Below are 20721 nucleotides of genomic sequence, written 5' to 3' on the forward strand. Positions count from 1 at the left end.
TTCGGAGGGTTAGGCCATTATGAGAAGGTAATTCATCAAAGCTCCAAGATTTGCAACATTTGCGGAGGTCTTCCATGATTGCCACACCTGACAAGATGTAACATGCTGAGGTGCTCATTCATCATGATGACAAAAGGAGGCAGCACCATAATTCTGAAGTATATGTGAACACATTAATGAATATGGAATGCTCAGCCTCACTCAGTGCGTCGACTTCAGAACACATCAGTAAACAGGGTTGGACAGTATTACTCCATTCACCTGACAGCCCTGACCTAGCTCTCTCAGAATTTCTCTTGTTTAGGCCATTAAAGGATGTCATTTGAGGAAGACATTTGAGGCTGATGAAGAGGTAATTCACACAGTGAAGAAATTGCTTCACGACTAGAACAAGGAGGGGTACCGTCAGGGCATAAACACCATTGTGTGTCACTGGAGGAAGGCCATAGAACAGCAAGGAGACTACATGGTAAAATAGGGACTGTAGAAGAAACATCATTCTTTCTTTTGTGTGCATATCATTGTGTTCAATAAATACTTGTTGAAGAGAAAAAATGTGATGTGTTACTGTCTAGGCAACCCTTGTAGTTTAATCCTATTTCATTAGAGTGGGCAAAAGACTTAATTTAATGTAGAAAAAAATCTGCATTAGTGTAGAAGGTATCAGAAAAATACACTCTTGAACAATACCCTAACTACTTATGCTTTAGTGTTATTCAGTGTATTATAGCCTTCATACAATAAGAGAGTTTACAAACTGGCTCCTCCACTAAGCATTCTTTATTCTTTTACATTTACTGATTAGTGTATGACAGCAAGATGTTACTAAAATTTTACTATAAATACAACTTGGCAGCATGCAGGAATAGTTCCGCAGTTATCTGTCAAAATGAACTATGACATCAACAATGTGTGTAGTTTTCACTGCTGAGCAGTGTGATTTTTGGATACAAATTTTGTAATAAACTTAGCTTACTTCTGAATCTTTTCTTATTCACTTCATTTGGGATTATTATCTTCCTTTTTGCATTAAATAAGTACTTCTCTTTACAGAGCAGTTAATCTGTAATGTCTGAAATATCTGAAACTTTTCTCTGATGCCAATACTTTATATCTTAATGAGCTAATGGCTAGAAATTAGCATTTAGTTTTTATTAACACAAAAGACTCACATGTTATAGTAACCATTGAAGCTCATGGCAAGTGTTCAGAAAGACAACTGCCAGTCTCAATGCATGTATTATAACAGCACCAAAACATTAAACCAAACTTTTTCAAATATCCATATTGTCTGTTTTACAGTGTGTCAAGCAGCTAAGATTCTGCCAATCAGTTTCTCTTCAGTTTCTGCTGCGGTTGTGTGTAACAACTGTGGCAGCACATCTCAGATGAACACGTGGAGAATTGCATCATTCAGCCAGGGTAGCAACAAACATGATCTCTTACAATTACAACCCCCTCTCCTAGCCTTTGGTTGGGCAGCTTGCGTGTCTCTGGGATACAAATATCTGTACTGCAGGGGCAACCACAATAGAGAGGTGTCTGTTGAGACGCTAGACAAATGTAATTTTTGAAGAGGGCAGCAGCCTTTTCAGTAGTTGCAGGGGCAGCAGTCTGGATGATTGGCTGATCTGGCCTTAAAACATCAACCAAAATGGCCTTGCTATGCTGATACTGTGAACAATTGAAAGCAAAGGGACACTACTGCAGTAACTTTTCCTGGGGACTTGCAGCTCTACTGTATGGTTAAATGATCATGGCATCCTCTTGGGAAAAAATAGTCCCCATTCAGACCCCCGGGCAGGGGCTGCTGACGAGGGTGTCATAGTCAGGAAGAACAAAATTTCTGTTCTGTGGGTCAAAGTGTGGATTGTTTGATCCCTAATTGAGCAGATAGATTAGAAAATTTGAAACAGGAAATGGATAAGTTGAAGTTTGGTGTTGTGGGGATAAGACTTCTGATCAGGTGAATACAGGATTATGAATACACTATCAGATAAGGGTAATATGGGAGTAGGTTTAATAATGAATATAAAAAAGAGGAATGCAGGTAAGCCACTAAGAACATCTTAGTGAATCTATTATTGTAGCCAAGATAGATACCATACTAAGCCCACAACCACCACATAAGTACAAGTTTATATGCCAAGTAGCCCGGCAGATGATGAGATTGAATAAATGCCTGATGAAATAAAAGAAATTTTCAGGTAGTTAAGAGAGACAAATATTTGTGATGGGGACTGGAATTTGATAGTAGGAGAAGGAAGAGAAGGATAAATAGTGGGTGAATTTGGTCTGTGGTAATGAATGAGGAAATTGTCTGGTAGAAATTTGCTCAGAGCATATTTTAATCACCATACTTGGGTTTAAGAATCATGAAAGAAGATTGTATACATGAAATAGGCTTGGAGACACAAGAAGGTTTCAGATTGATTATATAATGGTAAGATAGAGATTTCGGAACCAGATTTCAAATTATAAAAAACATATTCATGGACATATGTGGACTATGACCTCAATTTATTGGTTATGATTTGCTGATTAAAACTGAATAAATTACATAATGGTAGGAAATTAAGGAGATGGGACCTGGATAAGTTGAAAGAATGAGAGGTAGGGCCTCTGGAACAATTAACTAGAACTTGAGAAAGGAATACAGTAGAAGACAAATGGGTAACCTTGGGAGATGAAATAGTAAAGCTAGCAGACGATCAAATAGCTAAAAGATAAGGTGTAGTAGAAATCCTTGGATATCACAGGAGATACTGAATTTAATTGATGAAAGGTGAAAATATAAAAATGAAGCAGGCAAAAGGGAATATGAACGTCTAAAAAATGAGATTGACACGAAGTGCAAAATCGTTAAGCTGAAATGATTGAAGGACAAATGTAAGGATGTAGAAGCATATAGAACTAGGGAGAAAGGTAGATACCGCATATAGGGAAATTAAAGAGGCCTTTGGAGAAAAGAGAAACAGCTGCATGAATATCGAGAGCTCTGAAGGAAAACCAGTACTAAGCAAAGAAAGGAAAGCTGAAAGGTGGAAGGAGTATGTAGAAGTGCTATACAAGGGAGGTGCACTTGAAGTCAATATAATAGAAAGGGGAGAGGGCGAAGATGAAGGTGAGATGGGAGATATGATCCTGCAAGAAGAGCTTGACAGAACACTGTAAGAGCCAACTCAAAAAAAGTCCCCGGAGTGGATCAAAATTCCATCAGAACTACTGATAGTTTGGAAGAGCCAGCCATGATAAAACTATGTCATCTGGTGTCCAAGATGTAGGAGACAGGTGGAATACCATCAGATTTCAAATAGGGAGTAATAATTCCAATTCCAAAGAAAGCAGGTCTTGACAAGTGTGAATATTACTGAACTATCAGTGTAAGTCATGGTTGCAAAATGATAACGCTAATTCTTTATAGAAAAATGGAAGCACTGGTAGAAGCTGACCTCGGAGAAGATCAGTTTGGATTCTGAAGAAATATAGGAACTCACAAGGCAATACTAACCCTACAACTTTTCGTAGAAGGTAGGGTAAGGAAAGGCAAAGCAACATTTATAGCATTTGAAGGCTTAGAGAAAGCTTTTGACAATGTTGACCAGATTACTCTGTGGATTCTGAAGGTAGTAAGAGTAAAATATAGTGAGTGAAAGGCCATTTATATCTTATACAGAAACCAGATGGCAGTTATAAAGAGTTGAGGGACATGAAAGGGAAGCAATAGTTGGGAAGGTAGTGAGACAGCATTGTAGCCTATCCCTGATGTTGTTCAGTCTACATGTTGACCAAGCAGTAAAGAAAACCAAAGAAAAATTTGGAATAGGAATTAAGTTGGAAGAACAGTTGAATGGAATGATGGAGCAGACATTGTCTTGAAAGCAGGATATAAGGTGAACATCAACAAAAGCAAAACAAGGATAATGGAATGTAGTTGAATTAAATCAGGTGATGCTGAGGGAATTAGATAAGGAAATGAGACACTTAAAGTAGTTGTTGAGTTCTGCTATTTGTATAAAAAAAAAATTTTAAAAATGTAGACTTTCTCCATATGCAATTTTTACCTATACCACATCTGTCACATCTGTATATTTTCTGTTCTCTTCCTATATCTATAAGGCTGTGAAAATTCATTATCTGTTCATGGACATACTTCTTGGATGGATGTTTTCACATTTTGCGACTTGTGTCTGTGAGTATATCTAAATTTTATAACTAAATGCAATGTTGTTTTACAGGGGTGGCTCTGACACCAGAGGAGGAGGTGGAACGAGCTCGGAGGAAGCAGGAAGTGGTACACCAGAACACTCGCCTTGCCAAGAACCCATTTGATGAGCAACACAGCAAAGAAGTTATCCACCAACTGGCTCAGAGCCAGGCCCAAGCATTGGAGGGCAAGATTGGTGTGGATGGCAAAGAACTCACACAGACCGGTGCCACACCCACAATACGAGGCTTCTCCTTTGTGAAAACTCCTTCTCCAGCTCCTGGTGAGTTAAGTTATTTTTTCCATATTATGAGATGTTAACAGAATATGTGTTAATTTTTAACACAAACTCTCCTTTGCATACCCTGCATTTTAGCAATTTACACACTTTTCAGTAGTGCATCTGGAACACAGAAGGGCTAAAATAATGACATATTTTAAACATCAGAGATGTTTACAGGTAAATACAAGTAAGCAACAAAATCATAATGCTAAGGATAACAGCAGCAGCTTCCAAAAGTGAATACTGAAGCTTGTCTTAAGGAGCAAACATGTGGAGCTTGAATTTAGGAAGAAAAGTTGCTGAACGGATGTATGATGACATACAGAATGAATGTATTGGGGCCTCGGGAGAGCGATTTCATCTCAAATCATGAGGTCATGCCAACTGATGGTCATGAATTTCTCTGGAAAAATATGTATTAGACCTCCATATCATAAGTGTTAAGATATAAAGTATTTTCATTTTATATTAATTTTTGTAAATGGTACAGCCCTTTGAAAAATGCATATTTCATAAATAACTCTTAAAACAGCAGAGAACAAAAAAATTTAATAAACCAAAAGTACTGGAGACCTGACAGATGTTTTGTGTTAAAGCTCCCTCTCAGAGTGTTGAAATTTAGTTGACACTCACCACTTATGGGCTTTCTTTAACTTACAAATCTAAGACAGAAATACTAAATTTAAGTTAATTTTTCCACTTAATTTTTTCCTTTTTTTTCTTACTTGGAAAGTCACAGAACACTACCTTCTATGTCATGTTACCAGATACTACTGATGTAATTATAAACAGTAGGGGACTGATGACCTCAGATGTTAAGTCCCATAGTGCTCAGAGCCATATAAACAGTATCTTCTCTGCTCCAGCTACCTGTATTATGTAAATATTTATTACTAAAAATGTAAAAAAAAAATTGCATTTTTACGAATTATATACTCGAAAACCCCCATCCAAAAACTTTTTGAGAATTACACAAAATATTGTTTGGTTAATGTGCTAGTAGTCAGTGCAAAAACAGTGCGCAATATTTTTCTGTGTAAAGTGTTAGAAATTTTTCAACATTCTGCATATTTCGCATCACTGAATTCCTAGTGTAAAATATGCATGTTGGAAACACTTTTTCCAGTGTTCTTCTGTTTATAACAAATGAGTGAGAACTTGCACATAAACCATTCTGCATTGAGTTTTGTGTTTGGTTTTAACTTTTTGTTAGATACAATGTCAGTGAGGAAATACAATATAAACAAGGGAGGTGTGTGAACTATGAAAAAAGACACAAGAAGTGGTGTTTAAGGAAAGTGAAAAACACTCCACAGTTGTTGGAAATCTGTCAGAGATATTGCAGAAATATCTTGGTTCTCAATTAATGGTATTAGCATCACCTCCATTGTACAGAAATTGCTACACTCATTACAAGAAGAAATTTAGTGACAACCCACCTGAACGCTCACCATCAGCTGAATGTGAAACTGAAGAAGACAGTGCAGACGTTTATATTCCAGGGTGTGAAGTTGTTGATGATGTGTTGAATGTTAGCATTTCTGCTGTAGCCGTCCAGGAAAGGTAAGAAGCCCTAGAAGAAAACAGTATATAAAAAGAAAAGTGGAAGAAATTGAAACAAGTTTTTCACAAGCAACATCTTAAAAACTTTGTGAAGTGTGTAATGTAGATGCACTTGGTGCGGAACCTGAAGATAGTGATACATGCACAAAATGTGATATGTGGTTTCAGAACCTAAATACCACTATCTCTGCTGCCCCTTTACTGAGAAGGTACAGTTACTGTCACTGATACGAGGTAACTCTAATCAGCAGATACAGAAATACATACCCACTTCCTCACATTATTTGACTTCAAAAGCTCATAAAATAAAGAAAGAGGAAGGTATTTGGGCATGCCCTGATTCTTACAGTGGGCATCCATTGCAAGATGATATGCTTACTGTTGCTCAGGAATATTGCCTAAGTGATGACAAAGATTGCAGCAGGCAGAGTCCTAACCAGGCTGATGTTATCTCTGTTAGTGAAAATCATAAAAAAAATAAAAAAAGTAAAAAGATATATGACAAGATCAATAAGAGAAGCATATCTCCTAATGAAAAAGGAGAACCCAAATTTAAAAATTGGTCTCCCAAAATTCTAATCGTTACGAAAAAATTGGTAAAATGCCAGCCAATAAAGGAAGGAAGTATGCACATGTATTTACTGCACTAACTTGAAACTTGTTTGTTTCACCACAAGCAGTGTCATGGGGAAGAACTACACAGAGCTGGACCTGATGTTTTTTTTTGTATTATGTCAAGAGCCACAAGATAAATGTTGGTTGCAGCAGTATGCAATGTATCCTCGTGCTGACATGATGACTGTTGAAGCATTACATCGTCAGGACATTGACAAAGACATAACATATGCATTGTGGGAGGGAGGAGAGTGGTGAAGAAGACAATAGAACTAGAGAAGTTTATTACAGAAGTTAGGCATTTGGTCATGAGAGGAATAGCTCACCATCATATCTGGAGGATTCAGAGAGAGGCGATAGCATAAGTAAAATCAGCCACATCTCAGAATATTGACACATTAGTTCTTCATTTCGACTTTGCTGAAAACAGATCTGTTGCTTTGCAGAACGAAATTTGAAGTTACCACTGGCACACATCACATAGGCATCAATATTCACATGTGGTGCTCACTTCCTTCGAAATCACACTGTTTTGCTATTGTCATTGATGATCTCATTCATGCATTTGCACATGTATGCTATGCTGTCTTGCATGTGTACTGTCAGCATGATAACTGATGACATAGCATCTAGAGGCCATGCATTTCCTAAACATGTGTACGTGATTGATGGTGCAGCATCTAATTTTAAAAACTGCTTTCAGCTTTATGAGCTTGGTCAACACTGTAGTACAGGAATTAAGGGAAAAAATGGATATTTCCAGCAATAGGTCATGGAAAAAGTACATGTGATAGGGTAGGAGGTCTTTGTAAACATCTTGCAATAAGATTTGATCTCCAGCATGAAGCTGTTGATGCTATAAGAGGTGCTACTGGATTTTTACACACCATATCAACATTAGTAACAAGCATGAATCTCTTATTTCTAAATGAAAGTACATTAAGGGAACTCCATTTAAAAAAGAGAGGAGAGTGGTCTGCTATGAAACCTGTAGTAGACATTTAATCGAGTCACAGCTAGGTTGCCACCCAGAGTGGCACATATATTGCAAAAATGGTTCTCCATGAAATGCAGCCTGTTACTGTGTGTGAAATGCAGAGACCGCAGTATACATTAGAAGACTTTGTAGTGAGCTACTTCATTTCATCTATGTATGACTATCAGTGGTGGGTGGGAAAGATAATAAGTATCTCTCATGAGCTGCAAGATATAACCATCTCCTTTATGACACCTCATTGTCCTGCTAATGCTTTCAAGTGGCCATCATCAAAAGAACAGTGTGCAGTTCCCATTTCCCAAGTACTGCTCTTGTTGGATCATCCTTGTCAGTGTGCAAGCTCAGCTCGACTATACAGATTCAATGAGAAACTTATGAAAAAAAACAAATCAACTCTTTTGGAGAAGTAAAATCATGACAGAAGACAATAATAATTTGTGAATAATATCATAAAAAGAAAAATGGGTATAATGGACAACCATGCCTCCATCCTTGCTACCCTCCCTGTTTTCCTTTCCCTGTTGCTTCATAACCTGGGTTGTGAGTAACTGAATCCACTTTCCCTTCTTCCCTTTCTTTCCCCTCTTTCCTCCCTGATGAGGGAACTAAGTTCCGAAAGCTAGGAACGTAAATTTTCTGTTGTGTTTTGTGTATCTATCAGCTGTTCTGAGCTGAGCTAAGTACTGGCCAGCCCCTCTATCTCTTTGTTAGTTTTTGTTTCACATCTTTATATGAGATTTTCCATTAATCATTTAAATATTCTGTTTCTCAGTTTTGTTATGAAATGCTTTCAAACAAAAGTATGAATTGCTTCCCACTCACTTATAATGTTGTAGAGTAATTATTTAGATTCATAAATACCGGTTTTGCATGACATTTACTTAAAATCAGCGCTCAATTTGAATATTTAAGTGTCCATGATTTTTTTTATCTTGATAGTAGACAAGTATTGCCCACTCTGATTGTATATTCCCCAAGTACAATGACCAACTAATGTACCACAAAATTTTTAGAACATTTAGTATGGGGGTTTTGGAGAAAATAATTTCTAAACAACCAAAAACATTTCAGATTCTTTCATCTTTATGTGCAAATATTTTGACAGCTTAAGAATTTCATCATTAATGTCATAGCTGACAGTTAGCTGTTCTTCCACTTTATCATTTCTCAAAACAGCTAACATCCTGTGACTATTCATATTTTCAAAACATAATGTTGAAATTCACAAAAAGTTACAAATTTTCAAAGTTTATTTTTCCAAAAAAATGAAAAAAGCTCAGAAGTTTGTATGTATAAATCATGTCTCTTAGTATTGGGAATAACGTATTTACTGAAAATAAATTCAAGTGTCTATCGCTGTTGGTTTCTTTATTACAATTTTTTCAATTTTGCCTTTCGTTACACCATTTTCACATGTACTCTCATTTAGAGAGGTCTGTAGTGTTTTAACACATCATCAGAAAATCTAAATATTGTATTTTTGGAGAGGTATCATGTGAAACTTCAACATATATGTTTTTCAGCAAACTTTGAAGTAGTGATGTGACACATTCACTTGTGACCTTTATGATTTGAGATGAAGTCACCTGGGAGTGAAATGAGAGCAAATCTCATAAGGACCAGAATTTCTTTAAAATTTGTGAAGTATTATTGTTGGAATGGATGTCCCAGATAAAAATTGTCTGGAGTAAACGTTAATGCTTTTTATTAGAGTTGAAAATTGTCCAGAGTAATAGTTTTTTTTTTTTTTTTTTTAATTGGAGTTGAGTGATAGCCATTACTGATAACAAAGTAATAATTAAACAGAGATCAAAAGTAATCTTGGAACATGTTTTTGTAGAAAAAAAGATCATCTAACAAGCTGATATCAGGTGTCAATGTTCTAATTGCACAAAAATGTTGTATGGTTCAATTCTTCACACTGCCATGAGGAGCTCCAATGCTAGGCGTGTTAGGGATTCTCTTGGGGTAGCATCAGGAGCCAGAAAGAAATACAATGTGCACCCAGTATGGCTACCGAAGGGTCTCAACCAAGATGTGGTGGAGGCAGCTCTGCCTGCAGCTATTGAGTGTACAGGGCTCAGTCGTGTGCAAGTTGGCTCATGGTGGCATAAGTAACATCTGTCGCTCAGTTTCTGAGGCCATCCTCAGTTCATACAGAAGTGGTACAGATTGCTGCTAGGTGTTCTGATGACCACTCTCAGATGACACACAGTAGCAAAATCAGATTATGTAAAAAGGAATTACACTTTGGCTGTCAAAATTTTAACAGTAAATTGTGGAAATGTTTGTAACAAAGCTTCTGAATTTACTGCCCTCCAGGAAAGTTGTTGCACACAAATTATTCTTGGAACTGACAGCTGTCTGAAATCCGTAGTAGAAAGCTTTGAAATATTTGGTGGGGCATGGAACATACATAAAAAAGACAGATAAGAGGGGGAGAGTTCACAGCAGTCGACAAAAAAATTGTGCTATCAAGGTCAAAATTTAGTCTGAGTTTGAAGTTATCTGAATGTGTGTAACAGGTCTTGGTGAACTCAAGTTAAATATCAGATATTTTTATTGGTCAGCTGATTCTGCTGTGAAAATTTTAGAATTGTTCAGAGAAAGTCTACACTTAGTAGTGCAGAAATGCCTAGATCATGCAATATCAGTTGGAGGTGATTTTAACCTGCTGAGTATAGACTGAGACATCCATGGATTTATTGCAGGTGGCACTGATGGGCAGTGTTGTAAAGTATTTTTGAAAACGTTTTTCAAAAGTTGCCATGAGCGGCTAGTTCGGCAGCCCACACGCAATGGAAATATTTTAGACCTTGTAGCTACAAACAGGGTTGACCATTCCTGCAGTGTCAGTCTAGAGACAGGGATTAGTGACCATAATGTCATCATATCAATGATGGTTACTCTAATAAATGCATCAAGAAGGCTAAGAGAGTATTTTTGCTAGAAAGAGCAGATAAGCAGTTATTAGCATGCCACTTAGAAAATGAATGAATATCATTAAGTTCCAGTGTGCTGGACATAGGGGAATTATGGGCAAAATTTAAATGCTCCGTAAATTGTGCCCTGGAGAAGTTTGTGCTGAGTAAGTGGATTAAGGATGGAAGAGACCCACTGCGATTTAATAACTAGATTCAGAAAGTGCTAAGGAAGCAAAGACTGTTGCACTCTCAGTGCAAAAATGAACACGCAAATGATGACGGGCAAAAGTTAGTAGACGTTCATGTGTCTGTAAAAAGGTTGTTGCACAAAGCATACAACTACAACTGTCATATCTTAGTAATATGTTTTGCCAAGGACACAACAGAATTTTGATCGTAAGTAAAATAGCTAAATGGGTCAAAGGCTTCTATCTAGTCACTTGAGTCACTTGTTGACCAGTCTCATCTGGTAATAGAAGACAGAAAAATGTTGTGTTTAAGAGACCAGGAGGATTGTACAAAAATATCATTGTTTGACTGTCGTACAAACCTCCCATATGGAGCACATAGTAATAGGCACCATTGTTGGAGAAAAAGCAACTGAAATAGCTGAAAAGAAATAAGTCACCAGGTCTGGATGGAATCCCAGAGAGTACTGTATGGCACTATCCCCTTACTTAGCTTGCATATATTTTGAATCTCTCACCCAGCACAAAGTCACAAGTTATGGTAAAAAAGCACAAGTGACTGCAGTATATAAGAAGGGTGAACGAATTGACCTGCAAAATTGCAGACCAGTATCTTTAACATCAGTTTGCTTCAAAACTATTGAATATATTCCAAGTCCAAATATAATACATTTCCTGTCCACAAATCAGCATGGATTTAGACAGCACTGCTAGTGGGGAAACTCAGCTTGCCCTTTGCTCACATATCCTGTGAATCATGGATGATGGGCAACAGGCAAATTCCATATTAAACTTCCTGGCAGATTAAAACTGTGTGCCCAACCGAGACTCGAACTCGGGACCTTTGCCTTTCTCGGGCAAGTGCTCTACCAATATAAAGCTGTGAGTACCGGGCGTGAGTCGTGCTTCGGTAGCTCAGATGCTAGAGCACTTGCCCGCGAAAGGCAAAGGTCCCGAGTTCGAGTCTTGGTCGGGCACACAGTTTTAATTTGCCAGGAAGTTTCATATCAGCGCACACACTGCTGCAGAGTGAAAATCTCATTCTGGAAACATCCCCCAGGCTGTGGCTAAGCCATGTCTCCGCAATATCCTTTCTTTCAAGAGTGCTAGTTCTGCAAGGTTTGCAGGAGAGCTTCTGTAAAGTTTGGAAGGTAGGAGACGAGATACTGGCAGAAGTAAAGCTGTGAGCACCGGGCGTGAGTCGTGCTTCGGTAGCTCAGATGGTAGAGCACTTGCCCACGAAAGGCAAAGGTCCCGAGTTCGAGTCTCGGTCCGGTACACAGTTTTAATCTGCCAGGAAGTTTCATATCAGCGCACTCTGCTGCAGAGTGAAAATCTCATTCTGAAATTCCATATTACTAGGTTTCCAGAGAGCATTTGACACAATGCCTCACTGCAGATGTTTAACATAACCCAATACATTGTCCTCGGCATTGGACGTTCATCAGAGACAAGGGTGTGATCAGGAGTGCTCCAGGGAAGTGTGATAGGACTGCTCTTATTCTTTATATACACAAATGATCTAACCAATTCCTCTACGATCTAACCATCAGGTTTAGCAGTAACCTGTGGCTGTTTGCTGTTGATGCTGTGGTGTATGGAAAGTTGTCATCGTTGAGTGACTGTTGGACAATACAAGATGAGTTAGACAAAATTTCTAGTTGCTGTGATGAATTGCAGCTTGCTCTAAATGTAGAAAAAATGTAAGTTAAAGCAAATAAGAAGGAAAAACAATCCTATACTGTTTGAATGCAGCTTTAGTAGTATACTGCTTGACACAGTCACATCACATAAATGTCTATCTGTAACGTTGCAAAGTGATATGAAATGGAACGAGCACATAACTATGGTAGTAGGGAAGGCAAACGGTCAACTTTGGTTCATTGGGAGAATTTTAGGAAAGTGTGATCACCTGTAAATGAGACCACATATGAAACATTAGTGTGTCCCATTCTTGGGTACTGCTAGAGCATTTGTGGTCCCCACCAGGTTAGGTTAAGGGAAGACATCGAAGCAGTTCAAAGGAGAGCTGCTGGATTTGTTACTGGCAGATTCGATAAACGTGTGAGAGTTACAGAGCTGCTACATGAACTTAACTCGGAATCCCTTGAGGGTTGGTGGTAGTAGAATCATGCTGCAGTCAGCTTCAAATGTCAGTTCCTTACATTTTCTCAATAGCTTTCCACAAAAAGAATGTTGACTTCTCTCCAGGGATTCCCATTTGAGTTCCCGAAGCACCTCTGTAAAGCTTGCATGTTGTTTTAAACTATCGGTAACAAATGTAGCAGCCCGCCTCTGAATTGCTTCAATGTCTTCCTTTAATCCAAGCTGGTACAGATCCCAAACACTCAAGCAGAACTCAAGATTAGGTTGCCCCAGCACCCTGTATGCAGTCTCCTTTCCAGGTGAACCACTCTTTTCTAAAATTCTCCCAATAAACTGAAGTTGACCATTTGCCTTCCCTACCATTCACATGCTCATTCTGCCTCATATCACTTTGCAACATTATGCTCAGATATTTAAACTGCATGACTGTGTCAAGCAGGACACTAGTAATACTGTATCCGAACATTGCAGGTTTGTTCTTCCTACTCATTCTCAGAAACTTAAACACCAACTGGACATTTTGTATGAGTCATATTGTATCTTCCTACAGTCACTCAACTTTGATACCTTACCTTACACCATGCCATCATCAGCAAACAAACACAGATTGCTGCCTACCCTGTCTGCCAAATCAGTTACGTATATAGAGAAAGCAGTGGTCCTGTGACACTTCCCTGGCACTCCTGACAGTACCCTTGTCTCTGATGAACTCTTGCCATCGAGGACAACATACTGGGTTCTGGTATTTAAGAAGTCTTCAAGGCACTCACACATCTGTGAACTTATTTCATATGCTTGTACCTTCATTAACAGCCTGAAATGGGGCACCATGGCAAATGTTTTCTGGAAATCCAAAAATATAAAATCTGCCTGTTGGCCTTCATCCATAGTTCTCAGTCTATCATGAGAGAAAAGGGTAAACTAAGTTTTGCATGAATGATGCTTTCTAAAACCATGCTGATTCATGGACATAAGCTTCTTAGTCTCAAGAAAGTTTATTATATTCGAACTGAGAATATGTTCAAGGATTCCGCAGCAAACAGAAGTTAGGGATAGGGTCCATAATTTTGCGGGTCGACTCTTCTACCTTTCTTATACACTAGAGTCATCTGCGCTTTATTGCTGTCGCTTGTGCTGGGCAAGAGATTCACGGTAAATGCATCGCAGGTAAGGGGCCAATACTGTAGAGTACTCTTTGTAAAATCAAACTGGGGTTCCACCCAGGCCTGGTGGTTTATTTGTTTTCAAATCTTTCAGTTGTTTCTCTACCCCAGGTATGCCTATTTCTATGTCTTCCATGTGGGAGTCTGCCCGATGGTCAAATGACGGTATGTTTGTATGGTTCTCCTAAGTGAACAATTTTTTGAACATGAAATTTAAAACTTCAGCTTTCATTTTGCTATCTTGAACTGCCATACCAGACTGGCCAACAAGGGACTGAGTGGAAGTCTTAGCAATTTTACATAGACCAGAATTTTCTTGGGGACTCTGCCAAATCTTTTGCTAAGGTGTGACAGTGGTAGTTGCATGCTTCGCCCTTAGATCTTTTAACAGATGCGACCTTCGCGTGTCATTTGTACATCCCCTTTTGATCCCAGAGTGCAACATCCTCTGCTTTCTCAGCATCCGCTGAATTTCGTTATTAAATCATGGTGGGTCTTTTCCACCCTTTATCCACTTACTTGGCACATTACTCTCCAGACCACTATTTACAGTCTGCTTAAACTTTGCCCGTAATTCCTCTACATCCATCTTACTAGACCTAAGTGTTGCCAGTTCACTAAGTGAGATGTTAATAACTGCTTATCTGCTCTATGTAGCAGAAACTCTCCCCTAGCCTTCTTGACTGATTTATTAACCTTTGTACTCATAGTTGTCCTTAAATAATTGAAGGTCACACAAAGTAGCCAGCCAGTGCCTGAGTGTGAACGTGCTAACATCTATGTAAGAGTCTGCTTTAAGTTTGCACCTCAACGTCACACAAGTAATAATTATGTCATTCACATCTAATGAGTCCGCAGTATGAAAGTTCACAAGTAACACCTATGTTGAGAGACTGCACCTAGCTGTTAAATTGCCAACATATTTTTGCAATAGGTGCATGTGAAAGTCTGCAATCAGGAACTAAACATGTAACACGTGCACAGCTTTTCATAAAAATCTGCAGTCATAATCAAGTGACATTTATTACGGAGAAAGTTTCCAATCGGCAAGCATTGATGTAATATCTGTGTAACAAGTACGTATAATATCCGTGTGACAATACCACATTTTCGTCAGAGCACACACCTGATTATCCACCATTCAACATCTGGATTTTTACAGTGATTGGGCATCAGTTGATTGTTTCACTGACTTTACCGAAAACATTATGTGTGCACTGTTCTTTTCAACGTGTTACCATTATGTCGTGTCATTACTGTGCTTATTGATTACTGTCCCACTTCACTGAGATGATGTTACTAAGTTTATGTCTGGAAATGGAAGTGTGGAGGTCTCCACCTGTATAAGACGTGTCAATTTGAAACTGTACCTGGTCATTGCATCAATTACAGTGCTTATAAATGTGGAAAGAACCACAACAGTAACACCTGTGTAGTGTATATCATTTGTATGATCCTAGAAGCCAGTTTTCAGCTTTTTTACTGAGACATCAAGCTATGAGACAGTGAGCACTTGACAGGATATGCAGGCAGAGGACTATTTCATTGAGTAGGAGGAAAAAACCAAGAGAGAAATTGAATCAGTTGGGTAACAAAACAAATTTAAATGTAGTTCCATATTCATTATACAGGCAGAGGTTGCTCATCTCAATTGTATATACGTAGTGTTGAACAGAACAGGTGGCAGTTAGTGTGATTGATGTGATCAATGCAGTGCAGTGCTGTAGTTGATGAGTCATGACACAAAAGAAATGGACAGTGTCATAATCTGTTGGCATTTATTATACTTTTTTCACAAAGCAGGGAGGAATTTTAATGTCAGTACCAGCCCTCACACTATAAGATAGAGAATGTTTAGAATGCAACACAAGATGCTGGCACATAATCTGCTTATTAGAAATTGTGTACCATCATCTTTCTCACTATATGTAGAATTCTGAAACTCAAACTAGTTAACATGAATTGATGTCCTTCACATCTGATTTAGTGGCCTCAATCTTAGCAGCTGACATACAGAAATGAATGACAAAGTTAAAAACAAAATAATAGGAATAAATGGGTACATAACAACTCATCAGAATAGTAATATATCCATATAAACCAATCGAGGCGATAGCAGTGTCACCTGGCGAGGAATGACTGCTAGTTAGACACACACACAGTGCATGTAGTATCAGCGCATATGCTATCTGCGTGTAGGATGGGGAAGGCGCATAACCTACCTGAGTTTGACCGAGGGCAGATTGTGATGGCCCAGAGACTTGGCATGAGCATTTCAGAAACTGAACGTCTTGTCAGGTGTTTGAGGAGTGCTGTGGTGAGTGTCTGCAACACGTGGCAAAACCGAGGTGAAATCACATCCAGACATCATGGGGTAGGGCAGCCACCACTTATTACAGATGTCGGACATCGTAGGCTGGACAGGTGATGAACTGTGGTGGAACTAAAATCACGCTTTAATGCTGGGCAGAGTACAAGTGTGTCTGAACACAAAGTGCACTGAACATTCCTAACAACGGGCCTCTGCCACTGTCGACCCATGCAAGTGCCACTGCTATCACCATGACATTGGCAACTATGACTGAAATGGGCACATGACCATCAGCACAGGATGTTGATGCACCCTCCGTCATGTCGATGGCAGGGTGCGAATCCATCATCTTACTGGGGAACAGCTCCTTGACACCTATACGTGGGATGGAGATAAGCTGCAGGTGGCTCCATTATGCTGTGGGGAGCATTCAGTTGGACATCCATTGGTCCAGTGGAGCTCTTGCAAGGCATCTTGACAGCCAGGGAGTATTGTATTCCGGTTTGAAGACCATTTACACCCCTTCATGATGATCATGTTTTCCAATGGCAGTGACATTTTTCAACAAGATAATGCACCATGTCAGAAGGCCAGGAGTGTGATGGAGTGGTTTTAGGAACATAGTAACAAGTTCCAATTGATGTGCTGGCCTCCCCAACTCACCAGATCTGTACCCGATCAAACACATCTGGAATGTGACTGATGTGGTGTCAGAGCTCATTGCCCCCCCCCCCCCCCCTCCCCGGAATTTATGATGTGGTGCCCTCACTCCAGTGCACTACCAAGGCTTCATTGCTTCCATGCCATGATGCTTCACCGCTGTTATCCAAGCCAAAGGTGGACATACTGCCTGTTAGGTTGGTGGTCATAATATTCTGGCTCATCATCGTACTTTATAAGGTTAAAAAACAGCCCCATTATAGGCACCATTTTCATACATTTTGTTCAACACAAAGAAATAAAACATGATTTTCATATGGCATGGAAAGTTCTGACAGAATGAAAATAACTTAGGAGTGAAGGTAACTACTTACCAAATGGTAGAAGTGTTAAGTCTTCACACACACAAAAAAAAAATGAAAACTTCATGCGCTGGTTTTTGTACGTGTGTGCTTGCGTGCACACCTGTGCGTGTGTGTGCACACAAGTGTGAAATGTGTATTGCATATCTTTTAATTCATCCTGCATACTTTTGACAAAAATGTCGTGTAACATAAACGTAATTTATGTGCTTAAGCCTGACACCTGCCAATGTTAATATTAACCCTGAATGCAATGACTTTATTAAATGATTTTATCAGAATGTACAGATAGCACTTAAGAAATGTAAGGAGGACAGCAGTGGATTTTTATATGATAGATGTTTTCTGATGTATAGTTGGTTGGTTAGTTAGTTGGTTGCGTGTTTCATTGATCAGTCGCACTGTACAGTAGCCGTTATGATGTGGAACGTGTCAAGTGCACAAGAAATGCACATATGAAACAAGGTTTTTTAATATATATATTACAGTACAGTGTTAAAGATTAATATTTCTATTATTTACCCCATTCCCTTAAATGGCAAAACATGCGTGTACTATATTAATAGATTTATTTATTCATGTTCAAGAATTCATCTGTGGTATAGAAGGAGTTGTCAAGGAGATATGATTTCATTTTATTTTTGAAGCTTTACTGCTGTCTCTCCGACAATTTATTTCATCTGGTAATTTGTCAAAAAATTTTATAGCAGCATATTTAACCCCTTTCTGTGCCGTAGATAGACTGAGTAAAGGATAGGGTAAGTCTTTCTTTTTCTGGCATGAGAATCATGAATGTCACTGTTGTTTTTAAAGTGGTCCATGCTGTTGAGAACAAATTTCATTAGTGAGTAAATGTACTGTGAGACTGTTGTAAGAATTCCCAATCTTTTAAAATGATGCCTACAAGATGTGCGACTATGTACCCCACACATTATTCTAACCACTTTCTTTTGAGCAGTGAATACTTTTTGTCTAAGTGTTGAGTTACCCCAAAATATTATTCCATATGGCATCAGAGAGTGAACATATGCAAAGTCGGTCAGCTTACTAATTTCTATATCCTCAAAATTGGCAATTATTCTGATTGCAGATGTTGCTGAACCTAGTCACTTTAGAAGATCCAAAATATGGATTTTCCAATTAAGATTCTCATCTATATGTACACCCAAAAACTTAGTATGCTCTACCCTGTCTACTGACTTCTGTTGATGTGTTATATTTATTGAAGGAACTGTACTTTTTGCAGCAGAAAATTGGATGTACTGTGTTGTTTCAAAGTTTAGAGCAAGCCCATTTGCAGAAAACCAATTAATGACTTTTCCAAAGACCTTATTTGTATCATTTTCAATTGGAGTTTCTTCTACTGGATTAATAATGATGCTTGTATCATCAGCAATAAATCTAAAAGTAATGCCAGTAGATTAGCACTTGTTATAATTAGTCGTTAGTATGCTTTACAGAATTAGCTAGCAGTGGCATCGTCTGCCTTGTTCATTTTTCATCCCCAAGATAGAATGCAAAGCAGTCAGTAAAGTTGTTGTTCCTCTTACACACGTGTGGTCTGTTTTCAGTACACTCTATCTTTGTGACTTGCAAATAGTTCTCATACTGGCAAATATCAGTTGCATGAACCTGCATGCTGATGATTTATTAGTGTGCTTGTTTCATTTTGAAAGGAGATGTCTTCATTGTATATTCACATAGTTTGTTTTGCTGGGAGAGAGATCTCGGATGTACGAAAACCACAGTATTGCTAACATCTCTGTTTGCACTATAGGCCATTGCATTATTGTCCTAGAAAATCAGATCGTCCTTATTTATGATATCTTTGGTTTTCCAGATGTCATTGGCATAAGATCATCAGGGTTAATACTATATTAGATATGCATGCTGTATGGGCTTCAACTAGAATGTGAGTTGTTGTTACAATTTGATTTCCAGTGTTATCTTGTCCCCCATTTGTTCCCCTGTGTAAATATACACTCCTGGAAATTGAAATAAGAACACCGTGAATTCATTGTCCCAGGAAGGGGAAACTTTATTGACACATTCCTGGGGTCAGATACATCACATGATCACACTGACAGAACCACAAGCACATAGACACAGGCAACAGAGCATGCACAATGTCGGCACTAGTACAGTGTATATCCACCTTTCGCAGCAATGCAGGCTGCTATTCTCCCATGGAGACGATCGTAGAGATGCCGGATGTAGTCCTGTGGAACGGCTTTCCATGCCATTTCCACCTGGCGCCTCAGTTGGACCAGCGTTCGTGCTGGACGTGCAGACCGCGTGAGACGACGCTTCATCCAGTCCCAAACATGCTCAATGGGGGACAGATCCGGAGATCTTGCTGGCCAGGGTAGTTGACTTACACCTTCTAGAGCACGTTGGGTGGCACGGGATACATGCGGACGTGCATTGTCCTGTTGGAACAGCAAGTTCCCTTGCCGGTCTGGGAATGGTAGAACGATGGGTTCGATGACGGTTTGAATGTACCGTGCACTATTCAGTGTCCTCTCGACGATCACCAGTGGTGTACGGCCAGTGTAGGAGATCGCTCCCCACACCATGATGCCGGGTGTTGGCCCTGTGTGCCTCGGTCGTATGCAGTCCTGATTGTGGCGCTCACCTGCACTGCGCCAAACACGCATACGACCATCATTGGCACCAAGGCAGAAGCGACTCTCATCGCTGAAGACGACACGTCTCCATTCGTCCCTCCATTCACGCCTGTCGCGACACCACTGGAGGCGGGCTGCACGATGTTGGGGCGTGAGCGGAAGACGGCCTAACGGTGTGCGGGACCGTAGCCCAGCTTCATGGAGACGGTTGCGAATGGTCCTCGCCGATACCCCAGGAGCAACAGTGTCCCTAATTTGCTGGGAAGTGGCAGTGCGGTCCCCTACGGTACTGCGTAGGATCCTACGGTCTTGGCGTGCATCCGTGCGTCGCTGCGGTCCGGTCCCAGGTCGACGGGCACGTGCACCTTCCGCCGACCACTGGCGACAACATCGATGTACTGTGGAGACCTCACGCCCCACGTGTTGAGCAATTCGGCGGTACGTCCACCCGGCCTCCTGCATGCCCACTATTCGCCCTCGCTCAAAGTCCGTCAACTGCACATACGGTTCACGTCCACGCTGTCGCGGCATGCTACCAGTGTTAAAGACTGCGATGGAGCTCCGTATGCCACGGCAAACTGGCTGACACTGACGGCGGCGGTGCACAAATGCTGCGCAGCTAGCGCCATTCGACGGCCAACACCGCGGTTCCTGATGTGTCCGCTGTGCCGTGCGTGTGATCATTGCTTGTACAGCCCTCTCGCAGTGTCCGGAG

The 20721-nt window shown here is 39.8% G+C and overlaps 1 protein-coding gene across 2 annotated transcripts in view; it reads left to right on the plus strand.

Moving 5' to 3' along the window:
- Positions 1-20721, plus strand: part of LOC126419096 (splicing factor ESS-2 homolog) — a 98367-nt gene that overhangs the window by 45289 nt on the left and 32357 nt on the right. For both annotated transcript variants that reach the window (XM_050086192.1, XM_050086193.1), the window contains one exon: positions 4239-4490. In XM_050086192.1, coding sequence (XP_049942149.1) covers positions 4239-4490 — 252 coding nt within the window. The remainder of the gene's footprint in view (positions 1-4238; positions 4491-20721) is intronic.

The sequence above is a fragment of the Schistocerca serialis genome, chromosome 9 (assembly GCF_023864345.2).
Source record: "Schistocerca serialis cubense isolate TAMUIC-IGC-003099 chromosome 9, iqSchSeri2.2, whole genome shotgun sequence".
Lineage (NCBI taxonomy): Eukaryota > Metazoa > Arthropoda > Insecta > Orthoptera > Acrididae > Schistocerca > Schistocerca serialis.